Source organism: Nannobrachium achirus (assembly GCF_963921795.1).
Source record: "Nannobrachium achirus genome assembly, chromosome: 17".
Taxonomy (NCBI): domain Eukaryota; kingdom Metazoa; phylum Chordata; class Actinopteri; order Myctophiformes; family Myctophidae; genus Nannobrachium; species Nannobrachium achirus.
Window position 1 is genome coordinate 62,094,415 of NC_137824.1, and position 23,951 is coordinate 62,118,365.

Genomic DNA, 23,951 nt, shown 5'->3' on the forward strand with positions numbered 1-23,951 from the left:
ATATGATGTTTAATATTTACTGTAGCATGAGGTGAACACATGATAATATGATGTTTAATATTTACTGTAACATGAGGTGAACACATGATAATATGATGTTTAATATTTACTGTAACATGAGGTGAACGCATGATAATATGATGTTTAATATTTACTGTAACATGAGGTGAATGCATGATAATATGATGTTTAATATTTACTGTAGCATGAGGTGAACACATGATAATATGATGTTTAATATTTACTGTAGCATGAGGTGAACGCATGATAATATGATGTTTAATATTTACTGTAGCATGAGGTGAATGCATGATAATATGATGTTTAACACTGCATGACTGTATCATAAGGTGAACTCTTACTGTAGCACAATAAAGCTATCTATCTATATAGCATGAGGTGAAAGCATGATTCTTGTATGGGCGGTCATAGCTGAATGCATGTCAGTGATCTCCCTGGGGAGCTCTGGGTGTTGCAGGTACGATTCCAGGCCAGCTATGTTGGAAGTGTCCCTGAGCAAGACACCCCCCCCCCCCCCCCCCCCCCCCCCCCTCTGTGGGCTGGATGACGCTGAAAAAGACAGGTGTGTAAATAAATAATATGATGGATCATCATAAGCTACATGCATGACCAGCATAACCAGGCTCATCACCATGCTGGCTTGTGGACATTTTTGGCAAAATTAAATGTTTTGCCATATTATGCAAATGAGTGGGAGATTATTATACAATTCAGGCATTTATCAGACTTAATCCAGAGAGATTTACATTAAGAAAGGACAGCTCAAGGTAATACATCATATACATATAACCCTAACCATAATCAAGGATCATAGCTAAACCCTAACCCTAAACCAATAATCATAACATTTAAACTCTACACTATATGATGTCAGAGAACCAATAATCATAACATTTAAACTCTACACTATATGATGTCAGAGAACCAATAATCATAACATTTAAACTCTACACTATATGATGTCAGAGAACCAATAATCATAACATTTAAACTCTACACTATATGATGTCAGAGAACCAATAATCATAACATTTAAACTCTACACTATATGATGTCAGAGAACCAATAATCATAACATTTAAACTCTACACTATATGATGTCAGAGAACCAATAATCATAACATTTAAACTCTACACTATAGGATGTCAGGTCTACAATGACCTGACATCAGTCTATATCATACATGGGCAACTGGCGGCCCAGGGGCCACATGCGGCCCCCTCCTTCACTTAATGTGGCCTGCAAGTTATTATCGGAATACTGATATATTATTGATTTCAGCTGTTATAATTCTAAACATGCAAACATGACCCGCTTTAATTACTTCAGTCAATACTAGTAGCTTAATGACTAGTACTAGTCTTTTTTTCATGTCCATTGTCCAATGTATTTGTATTTAAGTTCAAAAGTTAAGAACATAAATGCATTTGAAATTAAATAAAAATGCACATTTTCAGGATTCCAATAAAACAATAGCAGATCTACAAGCTCAAAATTTGTCGCACTGTGACACATTTTGAGTTTGTAGATCGGCTACTTTTGCTATGTTTGACTGTATATGCAATGTGGCCCTCTGGAGTCAGTGTGAAAATATAGTGGCCTCTCCATCATCAAAGTTGCCCACCCCTGCTCTACATACTGTCTAAACACATTCAGAGCTATAGCCTTAAATGACCTTCACAGTTCTGTAACTCTGAGAGTGTACACATTAAACCAATGTTCTGACTTCAGCATGTGGTTCCATGTGTACACTCTCAGAGTTACAGAGCTGTAAGGGGCCATTTGGTTCCATGTGTACACTCTCAGAGTCACAGAGCTGTAAGGGTCCATTTGGTTCCATTTGTACACTCTCAGAGTCACAGAGCTGTAAGGGGCCATTTGGTTCCATTTGTACACTCTCAGAGTCACAGAGCTGTAAGGGGCCATTTGGTTCCATTTGTACACTCTCAGAGTCACAGAGCTGTAAGGGGCCATTTGGTTCCATTTGTACACTCTCAGAGTCACAGAGCTGTAAGGGGCCATTTGGTTCCATTTGTACACTCTCAGAGTCACAGAGCTGTAAGGGGCCATTTGGTTCCATGTGTACACTCTCAGAGTCACAGAGCTGTAAGGGTCCATTTGGTTCCATTTGTACACTCTCAGAGTCACAGAGCTGTAAGGGGCCATTTGGTTCCATTTGTACACTCTCAGAGTTACAGAGCTGTAAGGGGCCATTTGGTTCCATGTGTACACTCTCAGAGTCACAGAGCTGTAAGGGTCCATTTGGTTCCATGTGTACACTCTCAGAGTCACAGAGCTGTAAGGGGCCATTTGGTTCCATTTGTACACTCTCAGAGTCACAGAGCTGTAAGGGGCCATTTGGTTCCATGTGTACACTCTCAGAGTCACAGAGCTGTAAGGGTCCATTTGGTTCCATTTGTACACTCTCAGAGTCACAGAGCTGTAAGGGGCCATTTGGTTCCATTTGTACACTCTCAGAGTCACAGAGCTGTAAGGGTCCATTTGGTTCCATTTGTACACTCTCAGAGTCACAGAGCTGTAAGGGGCCATTTGGTTCCATTTGTACACTCTCAGAGTTACAGAGCTGTAAGGGGCCATTTGGTTCCATTTGTACACTCTCAGAGTTACAGAGCTGTAAGGGTCCATTTGGTTCCATTTGTACACTCTCAGAGTCACAGAGCCGTAAGGGTCCATTTGGTTCCATTTGTACACTCTCAGAGTTACAGAGCCGTAAGGGTCCATTTGGTTCCATTTGTACACTCTCAGAGTCACAGAGCCGTAAGGGTCCATTTGGTTCCATTTGTACACTCTCAGAGTCACAGAGCTGTAAGGGTCCATTTGGTTCCATTTGTACACTCTCAGAGTCACAGAGCTGTAAGGGTCCATTTGGTTCCATTTGTACACTCTCAGAGTCACAGAGCTGTAAGGGTCCATTTGGTTCCATTTGTACACTCTCAGAGTTACAGAGCTGTAAGGGTCCATTTGGTTCCATTTGTACACTCTCAGAGTTATGGGGTACATGAAAATAAAGAGTTAGAGGACCACTAGTACAGTAGTACTAGTAATGTCTCATAATGTGTCATACATAACATACATGTGTCATACAGTAGTAAATCTGTGTCATTCATATTCTGAAGAAAACCTGGAGGTCATAATTGGGTTTTATGATCAAAATAAGAACATTATAATGCTGGCCACGGACAAATGTGTACGAAACACTGATGACCTCTGATCATCATAATAATCATCATCTATCATCAGCTGAATGCAGGGTCCATACAATGACAGTAATGTGTCGTCATGCATCTTGTGCTTGTATGGGAAGAGGCAACAATGTGACCGTTCAGGTTTAGTTTGTTTCCTTGAAGATTAAATTACACTCTGCCTGTCTGCCTCACTAACACAGTGGTTCTCAACCTTTTCAGTCCGCGACTTATCATATTCTAACTGGGGACCCCCCACCCTGACGAGCACTAAGAGTTGAGACATAAAATTTGGTATAACACGGTTCTAATGTGAAAATAGCAGATCGGCATGTAGATCTGCTATTTTCACAATTTCTTCCCCTAATATTGGCCAATGTTTCATTTGTCATTTTAGAGGTATTAAAACGTCCTTAAATTGTCACTTTAGAAATGTGCAGATACCCTCTATACACTTAAACTTTATGTTGGTTTGTTTACTGTTGAGAGAGAAAACAATGTTGCACATTAAGTTAATCATCTGGGGACCGCCCAAAATAATGTGGGGACCCCCCTGGGGGTCCCGACCCACAGGTTGAAAACCACTGCTCTAACACACACAAAGAATGCAGGCTGGGTAATCTTCTTGTATGATCAGCGATGCGGAAGTCAGCAAGATGTGTCTGTCTGTCTGTCTGTCTGTCTGTCTGTCTGTCTGTCTGTCTGTCTGTCTGTCTGTCTGTCTGTCTGTCTGCCTGCCTGTCAGTCAGTCAGTCAGTCAGTCAGTCAGTCAGTCAGTCAGTCAGTCAGTCAGTCAGTCAGTCAGTCAGTCAGTCAGTCAGTCAGTCAGTCAGTCTGTCTGTCTGTCTGTCTGTCTGTCTGTCTGTCTGTCTGTCTGCCTGCCTGCCTGCCTGCCTGCCTGCCTGCCTGCCTGTCTGTCTGTCTGTCTGTCTGTCTGTCTGTCTGTCTGTCTGTCTGTCAGCCTGCCTGCCTGCCTGCCTGCCTGCCTGCCTGTCTGTCTGTCTGTCTGTCTGTCTGTCTGTCTGTCTGTCTGTCTGTCTGTCTGTCTGAGCTGATCATTTTACAACAGCTGACGTCACCTGCATCATTGATCAAAGAACAACAAACAGAATCAAACAGCTGATCATTTATCATAACTGCTATAAAGACTGAGAAACATTTCCTGTGAATTATTCCTCACCAGACTCACTTGGGGAGAATGACCACATTAACACAGGGGTCTTCAACAGGGGGTCCAGGACCCCTAGGGGGGCCTCAGAGTTACTACAGGGGGTCCTCCAAATCTTTGAGTGATAGAAACCTTTTTTTTCTCCTTTTTTATATTACTTGAACCCTAGAGTCCATATTCTGAGAACTTTAGACAAAAATAGCCGATCTTGTAGATCGGCTATTTTCGGCAAAGAGGTTTGGTGTAGAGGGGAAAAGGAGCAGACTAAGTACAGAGTGAAAGGTCAAGTTTATTAGGTATTGACGGTTCAAGTGGTTAAATATCTGAAAACACAAATTGTAATGAATCCAATACACTGATGATCGATCGTGCTGTCAAACAATGAAACTATATGGAATCTATGAACAGGTTGTGGGGGTCCCTGCTTCATCTCTCTCTCAACTAAGGGGTCCCTGCTTCATCTCTCTCTCAACTAAGGGGTCCTTGGCCTGAAAATGTTGAAGACCCCTGCATTAACAGATATTTATAGATGATGTAATGCTAGCCATGTTTGTTATGTTTGTACATCAGTCAACATGCAGTCATCGATCGGTCACAAGGATGGACATCCTGTGTGTCTGTTACTGCGTCACTCCACCTCCCTCTCAATGCGTCACTATGTGCCAACAGATCCTGTTTTGATCCAGTGGTCCTCAACATGTTTCATTTCAAGGACCCCCAGCGTTGCTTTACAAAAGAAAATATCTCTGCTGTTGTCGGGCCGAAACCTCCTAACTCCAAAATGTTCATTTTCGGGAAAATGTGCTCAAGTGGAGTTAGGAGGTTTTGACCGAAGGGCTTTTTACTACTTTTTGTTCAATATTATTTTAACCAACAGTCAGATGTAAAGGGTGTTCAATAGCACTAATTTATGACCAAAAAATCTAAAACCTCAAAAATGGAGTTAAGAGTTTTTGGCCAGACAGTTAATAAATCAGTGTTATTGAACACCCAGAAGATTTGTGTTAAAAACAAATTCACCTGAACTTTGACCTTCTGGCAGACAGCGGTATCTCAACACACACGCACGCACGCACGCACGCACACACACACACACACACACACAGTGTTACAGAGTAACTTTTACACAGGATGGACCCTGGAACCCATGAGCAAAGTGTTTCATTAACCTCTGAGCGTCTGATACATAACAAGACAAGAACTGGGTTAAAGGAGTAGTTCACCAACAGAATGACCTTTCTTCCATGGAGACTAGAATTTGTGGATATCTTTTGTTTTTGCCGCATTCCTAACTAAGCCCCTCTATGACTATGGAGTCCACGACGCCTCAAACGCCCTACAAACAAGGCTCCAAACAGCCCAAAACAAACTAACAGGGTCCTGCTTAACCTTCCCTATCAGACCCACCTCATCGCTATTCACCAGTCTAGAGTGGCTCAGAGTAGATGACCTCCTCATGGCCACCCTTGACACACGCGACGCCACAATGGCTGAATCATCAGAATACTTCTGAATGAAACAGGACTCTATACACTTAAAACTGTTTGTTGGTTTTTTAATGAAACAGGACTCTATACACTTAAAACTGTTTGTTGGTTTCTGTTGGAAGAGTTGTATTTAAAGTCAGACGTGTACAATGTGAACAGGAAGGGAGCCAGGACAGTCCCCTGTGGAGCCTCTGTGTTGCTCAGCAGCGTCCCAGAGACACAGCTCCCCAGCCTGACATACTGTGGTCGTCCTGTCAGTTTACAGTTTACAGTTTAGGCATTTAGCAGACGCTTTTAATCCAAAGCAACTTACAATAAGCAGATAATACAACCAGATAACATGTCAGAACATTAACAACAATATAACAAATGCATATGAATTTCAATCTAAAACAAAAAATCAGTAAAGAGAAAAAGAGAGAGAAAAAAAATGTTGACTAGCTTCATGTATGGTCATTGATTTTTCTGTAGTGCTAAGGGTTTAGGTGGAGTCTGAAAAGGTGAGTCTTCAGTCCACGGCGAAAGCTAGCGAGTGAGTCCGTTGTTCTAAGTGCGACAGGAAGTTTATTCCACAGCTTGGGGGCCAGAAGGGCAAACTGTCTCGGACGAGTGGATTTTTTGCCCTGGGGTTTTTAGCGAGGGTTCTGTCAGCATTCCTGTGTTGGCTGATCTAAGTGAACGGGTGGGGGTGTAGGGGTTCATCAGGTTTTGGAGGTATGGAGGCGCCATACCTTTGGCTGCTTTGAAGGTCAGCATCAGTGTTTTGTATTCAGTGTGGGCCGCAACCGGGAGCCAGTGGAGGGAGTGGAGAAGGGGAGAGACATGTGAGAACTTAGGCTGGTTGAAGACCAGTCGTGCCGCGGCATTTTGGATCAGTTGGAGAGGTTTAAGTGCACATGCCGGGAGACCAGTGAGGAGAGAGTTACAATAGTCTGTACACCATACCAGTTTTTTGACCAGTTTGGCCCCAGCTGGGTGTTAGCAGGGGTGTCAATTGGGTATGGCAGGGGTATGCAGCTGCCATACCCTGCGTACAGGGAGGAAAATAAAAGTTACTTTTAAATATAAATCCATGAATGTCTGTTTGTCTACCTGTGCTGGTTATTATGTTGTTAAATTACAGTAAAATTACAAAATGGTCACTTTAACAAGGTATTATAATTATATTCTCCACACTAATATTCTCCCCATCTTGACAGAATGGTATATTCCCAGGTTCCGCAGGTCAGCTGCACAGGTGCAATGCATTATCTTTAATTGTGGCACGTTTACTAACATGCCAAGTTTAGCTGCACTTGAACAACTGTTCCAGGCTGCCATATCCAGCCCAAGTTTTTTTTAGACTTTGTGAAAATAGGCGTTGTGAGCATGTAGATCTGCTATTTTCACAATAGAACTGTGTTATACAAAATGTAATGCCTCTTTTCCATGAGGACTCCCATCTTTGCCATACCCTAGCTTTTGCTGAACTGACGCCACTGGGTGTTAGGTATGGGTAGGGGCTGTTAAGTCTGACATCATTTTGTAGGCAGAGGAGAACTTTTGCCCCCCAAATAATCGAATCTTTTCACTATTTACTAATTTTTCTTCTCTTTGTTGTTGAAAGGAAAGTGGTAGAATTATACTTTAGTCGTTATTTTTGTCTCGGATCTATTGAAATAGTGAGGGACAGATATTGACAATAAATCTGCTTGGAGGTCTGACTACAAAATGATGTCACTGCTTAAAAGCCCCCAACCATCGAAAACAAGTTGGGCTCGCCCCCTAGTGGTCTGTTTGCAATGAATCAAATATGAATCAAATATTATTAGATACGTCAGTATATGGTTCAATTCATACCCTAAATAATTGATGAAAGATCATTTTTCAATGGATTCTTCTGTTACTATTGGGTATGATAACTAGACCAGGTCACCTGGTCGTGCCAGACCCGCAATGAAAACTAGTATGGCACTGAACTAACACATGAACACACAGGATTTTATAGTCTCAGCAACAAAGCGTAGTGAGCTTGTAGATCGGCTGTTTTCACTAGTATGGCACTGAACTAACACATGAACACACAGGATTGTATAGGCTGAGCAGCTGGAAATGTTTGTGAGCTTGTAGATGGGCTGAGGAATTTATAGTGTCAGCAGCTCGTCAGCCAACTCAACTCAGCTGGTCCTGTACAGGTGACGGCACTCAAGGCAATCAGCCCAGCAAGGGAAGGGAGGGGCAGATGAGCAGGCACACTGAGGAAAAAAGGGACAGGCACACTGAGGAAAAGAGGGACCGACAGACCGACAGACCGACCGACAGACCGACAAAGCCTTATGTAGGCCGACCCCCTGGGTCTGGCAAACAACATACTAAAAAATCAGGAAAAAATAACTACCGGAAAGGCACCATTTTCGAGAAGACATCCACGATGGCTGCCAGGAGCTGAAAATGATAGTTATTTTTATGTCCACATAAAACATACAAGGACACAGATCATATCATCACTAATAGTCAGGGAAAACTAGCAGAATAACTGTCAAATCTGTGAATAAATTTATTCCCAGGGTTTTATTAAAATTCCCTGACTATAACCCACCTTCAGTCATAACGCTGTAGTCCTTTTATATGAAGGACTGTTACACCACATATCCTCATAACAGCCTATAAGGTGGTTGTAATAAACACAGATATGGTAACCGTGGTGATTATTATTGGATGGATCTGATGATACCCTAACCCTTTACTGGGACTGTTCTGTGTAAGTTCTATCAAACTGGAATTCAAAATAGACTCATAAGCGTCCTCATGAACATATTTTTTATTACAGTCACGTTTTTCAGCAAAGATAGCAGTTGAAATGTTTTGTCAGCTGCAGCATTGTTTTGTTATTCTGTTAATGTTGTCTAATTCTATCAAATAAAATCTATAAAATATGTAGTAATAAACTGGCTTTACTGCCCAGCACGGTGGCATGGTGGCAGTGGGCAAGGTGGCATGGTGGCAGTGGGCATGGTGGCAGTGGGCATGGTGGCAGTGGGTATGGTGGCAGTGGGCACGGTGGCATGGTGGCAGTGGGCATGGTGGCAGTGGGCACGGTGGCATGGTGGCAGTGGGCAAGGTGGCATGGTGGCAGTGGGCATGGTGGCATGGTGGCAGTGGGCATGGTGGCATGGTGGCAGTGGGCATGGTGGCAGTGGGCATGGTGCCATGGTGGCAGTGGGCATGGTGGCATGGTGGCAGTGGGCATGGTGGCAGTGGGCATGGTGGCAGTGGGCATGGTGCCATGGTGGCAGTGGGCATGGTGGCATGGTGGCAGTGGGCATGGTGGCATGGTGGCAGTGGGCATGGTGGCAGTGGGCATGGTGGCATGGCGGCAGTGGGCATGGTGGCAGTGGGCATGGTGGCATGGTGGCAGTGGGCATGGTGGCAGTGGGCATGGTGGCAGTGGGCATGGTGGCATGGTGGCAGTGGGCATGGTGGCAGTGGGCATGGTGGCATGGTGGCATGGTGGCAGTGGGCATGGTGGCAGTGGGCATGTGGTAGTGGGCATGGTGGCAGTGGGCATGGTGGCAGTGGGCATGGTGGCAGTGGGCATGGTGGTAGTGGGCATGGTGGCATGGTGGCAGTGGGCATGGTGGCAGTGGGCATGGTGCCATGGTGGCAGTGGGCATGGTGGCAGTGGGCATGGTGCCATGGTGGCAGTGGGCATGGTGGCAGTGGGCATGGTGGCATGGTGGCAGTGGGCATGGTGGCAGTGGGCATGGTGGTAGTGGGCATGGTGGCAGTGGGCATGGTGGCATGGTGGCAGTGGGCATGGTGGCAGTGGGCATGGTGCCATGGTGGCAGTGGGCATGGTGGCAGTGGGCATGGTGCCATGGTGGCAGTGGGCATGGTGGCAGTGGGCATGGTGGCAGTGGGCATGGTGGCAGTGGGCATGGTGGCATGGTGGCAGTGGGCATGGTGGCAGTGGGCATGGTGGCAGTGGGCATGGTGGCATGGTGGCAGTGGGCATGGTGGCAGTGGGCATGGTGGCAGTGGGCATGGTGGCATGGTGGCAGTGGGCATGGTGGCAGTGGGCATGGTGGCATGGTGGCAGTGGGCATGGTGGCAGTGGGCATGGTGGCATGGTGGCAGTGGGCATGGTGGCAGTGGGCATGGTGGTATGGTGGCAGTGGGCATGGTGGCAGTGGGCATGGTGGTATGGTGGCAGTGGGCATGGTGGCAGTGGGCATGGTGGCATGGTGGCAGTGGGCATGGTGGCATGGTGGCAGTGGGCATGGTGGCAGTGGGCATGGTGGCAGTGGGCATGGTGGCATGGTGGCAGTGGGCATGGTGGCAGTGGGCATGGTGGCATGGTGGCAGTGGGCATGGTGGCAGTGGGCATGGTGGCAGTGGGCATGGTGGCATGGTGGCAGTGGGCATGGTGGCAGTGGGCATGGTGGCAGTGGGCATGGTGGCATGGTGGCAGTGGGCATGATGGCAGTGGGCATGGTGGCAGTGGGCATGGTGGCATGGTGGCAGTGGGCATGATGGCAGTGGGCATGGTGGCAGTGGGCATGGTGGCAGTGGGCATGGTGGCATGGTGGCAGTGGGCATGGTGGCAGTGGGCATGGTGGCAGTGGGCATGGTGGCATGGTGGCAGTGGGCATGGTGGTATGGTGGCAGTGGGCATGGTGGTATGGTGGCAGTGGGCATGGTGGCATGGTGGCAGTGGGCATGGTGGCAGTGGGCATAGTGGCATGGTGGCAGTGGGCATGGTGGCATGGTGGCAGTGGGCATGGTGGTATGGTGGCAGTGGGCATGGTGGCATGGTGGCAGTGGGCATGGTGGCAGTGGGCATAGTGGCATGGAGGCAGTGGGCATGGTGGCATGGTGGCAGTGGGCATGGTGGTATGGTGGCAGTGGGCATGGTGGCATGGTGGCAGTGGGCATGGTGGCAGTGGGCATAGTGGCATGGTGGCAGTGGGCATGGTGGTATGGTGGCAGTGGGCATGGTGGCAGTGGGCATGGTGGCATGGTGGCAGTGGGCATGGTGGCAGTGGGCATGGTGGCAGTGGGCATGGTGGCATGGTGGCAGTGGGCATGGTGGCAGTGGGCATGGTGGCAGTGGGCATAGTGGCAGTGGGCATGGTGGCAGTGGGCATGGTGGCAGTGGGCATAGTGGCATGGTGGCAGTGAGACTTTTCACTTCATGGATGAAGTTCATGACTTCTGCAGGAAAAGCATTTCATGAAGAGGACGTCACACGCTGCTGATTCACAATAGAACCAAGTACTGGCATCCTGATAGTGTTGGAAAGAAGGGACATTAATAATCAACAGCATCCTGATAGTGTTGGGAAGAACGAAGAAGGGACATTAATAATCAACAGCTAGACCAGGGGTGCCCAAAAGGTAGATCCTGATCTACCAGTAGATCACCAAAGGTGTGCAGGTAGACCACATGACATGACTCTAAAATATAAAAAGAATATGTCAATATGACATCAAGAAGGGCCTGTCAGCTCCCTTCATGGCTTCTAAAGTAGGCAAACCTCCAATGCAATACTTTGTTCAAGAGTCAGTAGCTTTACAAAGAACTCCAAAACCTACCACTTCCTTACAGAATGGGATGAAGACATTTCCCCCAGTATTTCCCCATTTAATTCCCCCTTACAGTAAGTGTGTTTGTCTAAAATGTAACGCCATTATTCTAAAGCCTCCCTCAGGCCCTCAGCTAAAACGTTTTGGTTGGGTAGATCATGTTGAGCTAGTCATTTTAAAAGTAGATCTCTCGTCCAAAAAATGTGGGCACTCCTGAGCTAGAACAAGACAAAGGATGGAATTAGAACAGCCTCTTTCAGGGTAGGGTGGTGTTTTTGGAGCGGTGAAAGCGCTCCCAATAGACAGGTATGTCCGTGGGTATGTCCGTGGGTGGGTGGCTGGCTGGCTGGCTGGCTGGCTGGCTGGCCGTGTCCGTAGCCTGGCAATACCTTGAGTGGCCACACACAACACACTAGTTAAAGGAGGGGCGCTGTTTTGTGCAGGCCAGGCACACTCACCACTCACTCACAGGCACAGTTTACATTTTACAGTTTAGGCATTTAGCAACACACACAGGGTATAGCTGCTCAGATTCACCGCTCCACTTCGAACCGAGGTTTGATTTTTCTGTGGTGAGTCACTTACTAGATACATTTCATAACTTTTGCAGTAAAACCTTTAGACGATCCATTTCATGAAGCAAGGGGACATCTTAAAGATATGAAAAAATCAAACCTCGGTTCGAAGTGGAGCGGTGAATCTGAGCAGCTATACCCTGTGTGTGTTGCTAAATGCCTAAACTGTAAACTGTAAACTGTGCCTGTGAGTGAGTGGTGAGTGTGCCTGGCCTGCACAAAACAGCGCCCCTCCTTTAACTAGTGTGTTGTGTGTGGCCACTCAAGGTATTGCCAGGCTACGGACACGGCCAGCCAGCCAGCCAGCCAGCCACCCAGCCACCCAGCCAGGGACATACCCACGGACATACCTGTCTATTGGGAGCGCTTTCACCGCTCCAAAAACTATGTCACACGTAGTTCTACCCCAGGTAGGGGTATCTAAACTAAAGCTCTTTTTGAGGGTTGGTTCCTGCACTGTTATTATGAATATGATCATTATTATGATGAATATGATCATTATTATTATGAATATGATCATTATTATTATTAATATGATCATTATTATGAATATGATCATCATTATTATGAATATGATTATTATTATTATGAATATGATTATTACCCTTATTAATATGATCATTATTATTATGAATATGATGATTATTATTATGAATATGATCATTATTATGATGAATATGATCATTATTATTATGATCATTATTATTATGAATATGATCATTATTATTATGAATATGATCATTATTATGATGAATATGATGATTATTATTATGAATATGATCATTATTATTATGAATATGATCATTATTATTATGAATATGATGATTATTACAGGACACTGAGCCAGGATAGGACAGGTCATTATGAAGCACTTTATTTCATGGTACAAATAAGACACAAACGCTTCAACAGTGAGCATAAACACAACCTTGGTTTACACAGGGTTCCCACACATCTTTAACCAGGACATTTAAAACCCTTTCCATGTCCAGGCCTACAGTGATCAATCTGATCATACAGAGCCAGCATGACTCTTAAAGCAGTGTTTTATCAATGCAAGACAGACAGGAGGGAAATGTCAGGTGACAAAAGTACAGTATCTACACTACAAGCTGGTTCAAACTATTTTTGCGTTTCAAGCTTGTAGTTCTGCTACTTTTGTCATTTTACAAAACATTTGTTTAATTCCAAACCTTTTCCAGGCATGTTAAACAGTCTAATTTCAAAGATATTTCCAGGATTTTCATGACAGTGGAGCCCTGTGTTTACAGCTTACTGACGACCCTAACCCTGTTTGCAGCTTATTGAACAACTGGACAACATTATAGACGGGGTTCCCACACATTTTTACCAATTCATTTCCAAAACTTTTCCAGAATATTTAACACAATTTCCAGGACTATATAACAATAATTCAGCTCAATAACAGGTAGCTTACTCCTATGCGCAATGCCCAAAGACAGGTAGTGTATGCCAGTGGTTCTCAACCTTTTCAGGCTGTGGCCCCCGAAATAATCATATTTTTGGAGCGGTGAAAGCGCTCCCAATGAACAGGTATATCCGTGGGTATGTGGCTGGCTGGCTGGCTGGCCCTGTCCGTAGCCTGGGCAATACCTTGAGTGGCCACACACAACACACTAGTTAAAGGAGGGGCGCTGTTTTGTGCAGGCCAGGCACACTCACCACTCACTCACAGGCACAGTTTACACTCACTCACTCACTCACATAGGGTACAGCTGCTCAAATTCACCGCTCCACTTCGAACCGAGGTTTGATTTTTTTAACTGATAGATAGATAGATAGATACCTTTATTATCCCAAGGGGGAAACCCTGACGAGCACTAAGAGTTGAGGAATTTTGTATATCACGTTTCTATTGTGAAAATAGCAGATCTACATGCACAACGCGTTGCGAGGCGTTGTGAGCATGTAGATCTGCTATTTTCACAATTTCTGCCTCTAATATTTGACAATTTGGCCAATGTTTAATTTGTCATTTCAGAGGTATTAACATAATCAATAACCAAAGACAATGAAACTGATATTATCCTAGATAAAGTACTATGTTCTATCCGTCTGTCTTTCAATGTTATGAGATACTTAAAGTGTGGTTCCAGTGGAAATAAGCCTCGGCTTTCTAGGATCTCCTTTTAGTTGACCTTGTACCAGTGATTTGTACCGTCATGAAACTGTACTTTTTTTCTATTGCAAACTTCTAATAAATTCTTCAATCAATCAATCAATGCATAGTTATTTTTCCAGGACCTTCCAGGATCAATTCAAAAACTTTTCCAGTACTGGAAAATTATTTTTCTAATTTCAAAATATTTCCAGGAATTTCATGACAGTGGGAACCCTGTATAGATTAACTAGACCAGGTCACCTGGTTCTGCCAGACCCGCAATGAAAATCAGAATGCAAGGAAGGGGTGCAGCTGTGTATGAGTGTGTGTGTGTGTGTGAGTGCGTGCGTGCGTGTGAGTGCGTGCGTGTGAGTGCGTGCGTGTGTGCGTGTGAGTGCGTGCGTGTGCGTGTGTGTGTGTGTGCGTGTGCGTGTGTGTTACACACACACGCATCTGCCCCTCCCTTGCTCGGCTGATTGCCTTGAGTGCCGTCACCTGTGTGTGCACAGTGAGGAAAAGAGGGACCGACCGACCGACAGACAGACAGACCGACCGACCGACAAAGCCTTTTGTAGGCCGACCCCCTGGGTCTGGCAAAAATGTACCTAAAATAAAGTGCAACCACAACGTTTGTGTGGCCTCATAATGCCCCCCGTGCAGCCCCGCCCACCCGGTGCCTCCGTGAAAAGAACATGAAAGGAACATTAATATTAATATAATTATCATTTAATGTATTTCTTGTGCGTTTTCACTTCATCCATTTATAAAAGAAACAAAGTGTGCATCAGGTTGTGGTTCATTAAATGCATCTTTACTTACAAACACCATAAATGGGCACTTTGTCAAAACGCTTGAACATACAAACCAGCCAACAGGTGACAATAAACAACATTTATCAATATTTCATTTCATTTGATTAAGATTGGCATCCATGAGTGAAAGAGAGAAAGAAACAAAGAAAAAAGGGTTTCAGAAAGTGAGTTTCTGCTCAGTTTGTCCAAGGTCACTGACGTATGGTTACCATAGCAACCATGTTGTTTACATCCACGTATAGAAGCTAAACAGCAGAATGTTTATAAAATCTGCATACATGTACAGTAAATACAGTAGACAGACTGGGTTAAGTGCAGGTGAGAGTACAGTAAGTACAGTGGTTCTCAAAGACCTCAGGGTGACTTCTAAATGGAACCAAGAACGTTCAAGAACCTGTTCTAAGGCTATGGGAAGAAAACCAGAACCAGGTTCTGGAAAGTTCTTGTTCTGCCTCACAGTGGAACAGGGGCTACAGTGTACAAATGGAACCAAATGGACCCTTACAGGTCTGTGACTCTGAGGGGCCTTTAATTTCCATTTCCACCAAAAGAACCGTGGTTCCAGAACCAGTGCCGTTTAACTTTCTTGGAACCTTGGTTTGTTCTTTGCTAACCGGCCGTGAACCGGCTTGTGTTTCCACCAGATTGAAGCAGAGGAACCAAGGATTTTGTGGTTCCTGTTCCCAACTTTTACGGTTCAGAACAAACTAAGCTCACCTCTGCTTCATCCCATAGGAAAGAACCTGAACCAGTTCTTTGCCGTTGGAAGGGTTCAAATGGAACCAAATGGAGCCTGAAGGGTCCATTTGGTCTTGAAATGTACGTTTTGAGAACCACTGCACCAGCGTGATTGACACAGTAGTAGAGTAACCATGGTAACAAGCTGAGTGACAGCGTAGCAATAAACACATGATTAACTTTGATCCAATGAGAGTTCAGAACAGTTCAGAGGTGGGAGGAGCTCTTCTTGGTCACACACACAAAAAAGAAATGGACGCTGTTCATTTGTCAAATCCATCCATCAATCATCTTCCATCCATCCAATCACAAAGCACTGACGGCACAAAAACAAACACGTAGAAAACTAGCTTCTCTTTTCCACCGTGTTCCACAACATGGATATAAATATCCATCCATCACCTTCTCTCCAACCTCCTCTAGCAGAGAAGACCTTCACTGGGTTTTATTTGGACCTCTGGCACGACGATGTGTGTTGTGTTGTGTTGTGTTGTGTTGTGTTGTGTTGTGTTGTGCACTGTGTGTAACCTTGTCTATCTTTCACATGTCGCTTCAAGTACATCGACCCCTGCTCCCCCGCCTCCTAGTTCGATCCCCCGCCTAGGGCTGTCACACATAATCGTCTAATCGTGATTATTTGACATTATCGCAATTGTTTTGTTATAATCATCATAATCGTGAATGTTGAAAAATTTCAGAAATAGTGGATATAGCAGATCTACAAGCTCACGCGTCGCATCGCGACGCGTTGTGAGCTTGTAGATCGGCTATTTCCACTATCAAAGTTATTTTTTAAGTATAAAGTTGTCAAATATGTCAGTAATTTATTTGTATATTTAGGTTATGTGTCATATCTACCATGTACAACTTCAAAGCCTAAAAGCCAAACAGAAATGTAATTATCAACGACAAAAACACAATTAAATCGTTAATCGCAATTATTTGAGTGACAATTAATCGTCATGTAAAATGTCATATCGTGACAGCCCTACGCCCGCCTCCCAGTTCGCTACCCCACCTTCAAGTACATCGACCCCTGCTCCCCCGCCTCCCAGTTGGGGAATCTTCCAAACAAGAAGAGAAGAAAATGAATGAAATGGAAAGAAAAACACCACCACACTCACAGAGGCGCTTCTTGTCTCTGTGAAAACAATGATCAGGGTTCCCACACATTTTTACAAATTCATTTCCAAAACTTTTCCAGAATATTTAACCCAATTTCCAGGACTATATAACAATAATTCAGCTCAATAACAAGTTGCTTACTCCTATGCACAATGCCCAAAGACAGGTAGTGTATGCCAGTGGTTCTCAACCTTTTCAGGCTGTGACCCCCGAAATAATCATATTTTAACTGGGGACCCCCCACCCTGACGAGCACTAAGAGTTGAGGAATTTTGTATAACACATTTCTATTGTGAAAATAGCAGATCTACATGCTCACAACGCCTTGCGTTGTGGGCATGTAGACCTGCTATTTTCACAATTTCTGTCTCTAATATTTGACAATTTGGCCAATATTTAATTTGTCATTTCAGAGGTATTAACAAAATCAATAACCAAAGACAATGCATAGCTATTTTTTCCAGGACCTTCCAGGACCCTTGATACATTCCAAAACTTTTCCAGTACTAGAAAAATATTTTCCTAATTTCAAAATATTTCCAGGAATTATTCAATTTCATGACCGTGGGAACCCTGAATGATAAATAGATCAGATATCGACCAGCCTCCTCGTAATGTGAATCTCAAAGACACCGATGTATCGACCGTTCCAAAAGTCCTACGATTAGAACTCATTGCTCTCCATAAACTCAGAGGATCGGGGAGGCGGTGGGAGGCGGGGAGGCGGCGGAAGCAGGGGGTCGATCTACTGGAAGAGACATGAGAAAGACACACAACCATGTGTAACAACGTTGTGCTGTGTGTGTGTGTGTGTGTGTGTGTGTGTGTGTGTGTGTGTGTGTGTGTGTGTGTGTGTGTGTGTGTGTGTGTGTGTGTGTGTGTGTGTGTGTGTTCATTGGCAGGTTTCAGGTTCAGAGGAGGTTTGTTCCTCTGTAGTTTTTAGTGCAACTTCAGCTCAACTCTGTTGCAGCACTGAGACACTACTGTAATGTATAATACTGTATGTACTATAGGATACTATACTATACAATACTACTGTACTGTAGAATACTGTATGTACTATACAATACTATACTACTGTACTGTAGAATACTATATGTATGTACTATACAATAATATACTAAAGCACTGACACTGTACTTTATGATACTATAGTGTACTATAGAGGGTATGCACGTGACATCATTATCATACCAGGATGCAGGAACGCCTACTGAGTGGCAAAAAACTACTTTCTGGCCTTGACAGCCCAAACATCCACACAGAAAAGTCACTTTGCCACTAGATTTGCCGTTCACGTTATGCATACACAAACCCTCTATAGTACTACAGTACTGTACTATAGCCATGTACAGTACAATGTACAGTAGTACTGCATGTCTCATAACTGTACGACTCTCATATCCTCAACAAACTGGCCGTTTATAGACTTCTCATATGACCTCAGATAGGAGCTCATACCGTTAGCCTCGTAGCATAATCACCCAAAAGTCTTACATTTAAGGTTTTCAGAAAAGATAAATCACTGTCCAAGTCATCTATTTAATTGACGATTCAATCATGAAAAAAATCAAACTCATTTTGCCTCAAGGTGATATTTATTTATCTTCCTTTATTTACGTCCAACTCTCCCAAACCCGACTTACTGGCTCTGTCTTCAGAATGTTGTTACATTCCTAGAATCATGTCTTTTTTTTTTAAGTCAACTCTTTGACATAAATTACAGCAATGTTACAACATTCTGATTGGCTGAGGAACTGCAGTAGGCAACCAGAAAGGTGCACTTCTTTTAAAGCCAACATTTGTTAACTCAAAACTCTGCTTTTATGGGAGGTTCGATGGGGGTTAGGGTTCGATGGGGGTCCGTGGACACGGGTCTAAACGGGTTCCACAGAAATCACAATTTGGCAAAAAAAAAAACGACGTATGAAATTCTGCTTAACGAGGCTAACGATATGCAGGTCACATGACCCTGACCAGAAGCTGGTGCGTCAACATCTTCTGACAGAAACATGGAGGCTGAAGCCTGAAGCACGGAGCAGCCCAACCCTCTGAGTGGCCACTCTGAGTGGCCCAACCCTCTGAGTGGCCACTCTGAGTGGCCCAACCCTCTGAGTGGCCACTCTGAGTGGCCCAACCCTCTGAGTGGCCACTCTGAGTGGCCCAACCCTCTGAGTGGCCACTCTGAGTGGCCCAACCCTCTGAGTGGCCACTCTGAGTGGCCCAACCCTCTGAGTGGCCACTCCGTAGTCCTCATAACAACATGTACCATCCTGGCCCCCTGCTTTACAACCTTTAATGGTTTTAACGCCGAGTCGGCTAGGGCATTCACGAATAGTGATTTTTAGTATTCGAATTATTCGACCACAAGGTATTCGAATAGTGGAATATTCAACAGGACTGGCCAAACTGTCAAATATTAAGTAAGCAAGAGGCCAACATTGTGAAAATAGCCGTGTCTCACGTGGCTCAAGGTCGCTTTAGACGACACGTACTTTATTGGCAAAAAGAAAAAATAAATTTGTCTGCAGTGGCAGAAAAACAGTGGCACCAGTGGGATGCAAAACCTGGTGGTGTGGATTAGGAGTCTGGTGATTAGAGAGTCGAGACACTGAGGGGCGGGGCTGGGAAACCCCGCCCTGTACGGGGAGGGGCTTCCCAGGCTTCCCGCCACATATTACTGTCAGAAGCCGCAGCTCACAGGCAGGTCACATGACTTTGAGCATCAGGTCACATGACTCTGAGCATCAGGTCACATGACTCTGAGCATCAGGTCACATGACTCTGATCATCAGGTCACATGACTTAGATCATCAGGTCACATGACTCTGAGCATCAGGTCACATGACTTAGATCATCAGGTCACATGACTTGGACCATCAGGTCACATGACCTTGAGCAGCATCTCGTAGGTAGCGTTGATGATGCCCCAGCTGAGCAGCGATCGATGCCAGTTGAGATGAGCTCCTCTGAACAGTCTGCTGAGGCTCCGCCCCCGCTCCGCCCACACGGCACCCAGCACCTCCCCACAGGGCCGGAAGGCCCCGCCCACCTGGGCCTGACACTGGGATTTGACCACGTTGAGCGGGTAGAACATGATGCCCAGGAACGCCCCCAGGACCCCCCCGCACACAAAGTCCACGGTCAGGTGACCCGCCTGGCCCCGCGGGGCGGGGAGGTGGTCCTTGATGGGCCCCCGCAACCCGAAGAACAGGATGTTACTGGGGCCGTTACGGAGCAGGACCGGAACCAGACCTCTGTAGAGCTCTGATACTCCATGTTCTGATAGCAGAGTCCTAGAGAGATAGAAATATAGATTAATATATATATAAGATACTGTAGATACAGGCCTTGGTACAACTCTGATAGGAGTCCTAGATAGATAGATAGAGAGATATATTACATAGATGAAGCAGGCCTCGGTACAACTCTGGTACAACTGGTAGAGCGTGAACAAAAGAGTCAAGACTGTATCAAGTATGTTATTTCCAGGTCTGTTTTACCAATCATAGAGGGTTTAAACGGTTATGCAGCTCTGTAAATAAAAGGTGAATTGATCCCAGTGCATGACGGAGGAAAACGGCATGATAAAAGTTAAAATCTCCACAATACGATTATTCTGAGTGTTTTTTATCACAATAATGATTATGGCCCATCCCTACAGTATTTATCATCCCAAGAGGGAAATTCAGTGGCGGTACTGCAGTGAAGGTTACAGGGAAGTATGAAAGAAAATAGAAGTATTGTTGTGTACAGAGAAAAAACAAAGCAAAGAAGAATCAACAATACAGAGCAGTCGTAAACGTAGGTAAGAAACCAAAACATATGAATGCTATAAGAGTGTCACTGTTATCTCAAACAATAAATAGTTAGTAATAGTTATAGATAGTAATAGTTATAGTTAACTAGTTACCTAAAGGTATGAGCTGTGTTATTGAACCTCCCATGATGCCGATGGTCTATAGTTATAGTTAGTTATAGTTATAGATATAGATATAGATATAGATAATATACAGTAGATATAGTTATAGATAGTTATAGTTATAGTTAGTAGTTACCTAAAGGTATGAGCTGTGTTATTGAACCTCCCATGATGCTGGTGGTCTATAGTTATAGTTAGTTATAGATATAGATAATATACAGTAGATATAGTTATAGATAGTTATAGTTATAGTTAGTAGTTACCTAAAGGTATGAGCTGTGTTGTTGAACCTCCCATGATGCCAGTGGAATATAGTTATAGTTAGTTATAGTTATAGATATAGATATAGATATAGATAATATACAGTAGATATAGTTATAGATAGTTATAGTTATAGTTAGTAGTTACCTAAAGGTATGAGCTGTGTTATTGAACCTCCCATGATGCTGGTGGTCTATAGTTATAGTTAGTTATAGATATAGATAATATACAGTAGATATAGTTATAGATAGTTATAGTTATAGTTAGTAGTTACCTAAAGGTATGAGCTGTGTTATTAAACCTCCCATGATGCCGATGGTCTATAGTTATAGTTAGTTATAGATATAGATAATATACAGTAGATATAGTTATAGATAGTTATAGTTATAGTTAGTAGTTACCTAAAGGTATGAGCTGTGTTATTGAACCTCCCATGATGCTGGTGGTCTATTAGTTAATAGATATAAATATACAGTAGATATAGTTATACAGTAGATAGTACGGTAGATAGTACAGTACACAGTAGTTACCTAAAGGTATGAGCTGTGTTATTGAACCTCCCATGATGCTGGTGTTCTATAGTTAATAGATATAGATATACAGTAGATATAGTTATACAGTAGATAGTACAGTAGATAGTACAGTACAGTAGTTACCTAAAGGTATGAGCTGTGTTATTAAACCTCCCATGATGCTGGTGGTCTATAGTTAATAGATATAGATATACAGTAGATATAGTTATACAGTAGATAGTACAGTAGATAGTACAGTACAGTAGTTACCTAAAGGTATGAGCTGTGTTATTAAACCTCCCGTGATGCCGATGGTCCTGCAGCAGCGTCTGCACGCGCTCAAACGGTGTCAGCGCCGCCTCGGCCGTGCCGGCGGCGGCCGCGGCGAAGCTGCGGGTCACCAGCTCAGGGACAGCGCCCCCGCTGGCCGCAGCGCGCTCCAGCAGGACGCGGGAGAAGTCCTCGTACAGGCCGAACATGATGGCCACTGTAGTACTCTTCTGGAGCAGCGGGGGCAGCAGACCTCGGTACAGCCTCCTCACGCCGTCCCCACGCAGCTGAGACACCGCCTCCCTCGCCGTCACGCCGTGGAGCTGCTGGCGGAACAACACCTTCTGCAGGGGGAAGGTCACCACGATGTTGGTGAAGGCTGCGATGGAGCCACACACGTAATGCTTCCCATGAGGGCCCAGCCAGGGGCCCACCACACCCCCTAGACCAGCCCCGTGCTGGGGGTCTGGTCCTGGGTCCACGGTGCTCACCAGACCCCCTACACCAGCCCGGTCCTGGGGCTCCTGGGGGTCCTGGGGCTCCTGGGGGTCCAGAGGGTCTGGGTCAGGCTCCATGGAGACTCTGTGGTCCCTCAGCGTCTTCTAGAACCTCAGCAGCATCAGGAGGAGGATGGAGGCTCTGTGGAGGACAGGAGGTCAGAGGTCAGAGGTTAGCTCTGTAGATCAGTGTTTCTCAACCACTGGTCCTGGGGACCTTTGCTGTGCCCCTGAGAAGGGTCAAGTGTGCCCCTTGAAACTGCTTGAAAGCCAGTATTGTATTTATCATTTTAACCCATTTAGGCCTAAAATTAGTGGATGCTTTAACTATTAACAAATAGCAGATATACAAGCTCACACAGAGTGCCGCGTTTCGAGCTTGTAGATCTGCTATTTTTGAAAAGTTGTGAAAATATGTGCAAATCTTTGAATATAACGTACTTTTAAAGCGAACGTTTGTAACTCAAATTTTGCTTCTGGGAGGTCCCTGGAACTAAATATTTTGAGATGGGGGTCCGTGGCCAAATACATATCATTTTGGGGGTCCTTCACATGAAAAGGTTTGAGAACCACTGATATAGTAGTCTCTCAAGAACAGACTAACTGAGCTCCAGTTGAAGTGAAAAGGACCTTTTCTTTGATGATGGCTCGCCAGTTTGCTGACAGAAACATTTCAAAAAATCTTAGAAGGACTCATAGAATCGGGTCGAAATTCTAATTTTCACGATTTTTCAATAGTTAAAGCATAAAATAATGATACACTATAATGTGTACCCCGTTCTAAATGGGTTAAAAATGATTTTAACTAGTGAAAACAGCCGATCTACAAGCACACAACGCCTCACGGTGCGAGGCGTTGTGTGTTTGTAGATCGGCTGTTTTCACTACTGTTGTGCGGCAGCCTTGTATGATGAAGCAGGGCTTTACTTTGTGAAGAAACGTACACATTTGAAACTTGGAGATACAAGGTTTCTCCCCGACAGTGACGATATTTACACCCCCGTATTATGTTGGTGTGACCATGGATTCTTGGGACATGAAAAGTGTGACCATGCAGAAAGAAGGTTGAGAAACACTGGTGTGGAGGACTAACTCATACAGCTCAGAGATGAGGTTCCATCCTGCCCAGATGATGTTTCCAGCCATAGTTTGCCAGTCACCAGGCTTGTGACATTCTTACCTTAACCAAACATCGTATGCAAAAAGTAATGGTGACATATACATGTCTCTCAGTTGTATAGTGTTTAGTTTTTTTGCATACAAGGGGCTCGATTCATCAGAAGAAGAAGAAAGAAGAATTAACCTACATCATCCCACAAGGGAAATTCAGTTTCCAGCTTAACCCAGCTGAACCCAGTGCTGCCCACAAGGAGCGCGAGGGGGAGGGGAGCAGTGGTAGCTGGAGTGGGGAATCGTACCTGCGACCTCTGGGACCTCCAGAGTCCTAGGTATGGACACTAACCACTCAGCTATCACTGCTAAAGCACTTTACGGTCAAATTACACTGATCTTACCGGCATTTAGGACAATTCCCAAGTCAGGGGTCAGATTCAGTCATGTTTTTTTGTCTGGGATTTTGAAGGTAAGACAGAAACATAAGCCAGGTTTAGTCTCTTTATTTACACCATATTCACCACCAGATTGATGAGTTGGGCCCAATGTTTGGTGAAGGT

At 44.7% G+C, this 23,951-nt stretch overlaps 1 protein-coding gene across 1 annotated transcript in view; it reads right to left on the minus strand.

Annotated features, from left to right (window-relative positions):
• Positions 1–17,192: 17,192 nt before the first annotated feature.
• LOC308302606 (mitochondrial nicotinamide adenine dinucleotide transporter SLC25A51-like) overlaps positions 17,193–23,951 on the minus strand; it is a 12,360-nt gene continuing 5,601 nt past the window's right edge. The window contains exons 2-3 of the mRNA XM_080746864.1: positions 21,782–22,420; positions 17,193–20,112 (exon numbers count right to left, since the gene is read on the minus strand). Of these exons, the coding sequence (XP_080602990.1) occupies positions 19,701–20,112; positions 21,782–22,356 (987 nt within the window). The 5' untranslated portion in view covers positions 22,357–22,420 and the 3' untranslated portion in view covers positions 17,193–19,700. The remainder of the gene's footprint in view (positions 20,113–21,781; positions 22,421–23,951) is intronic.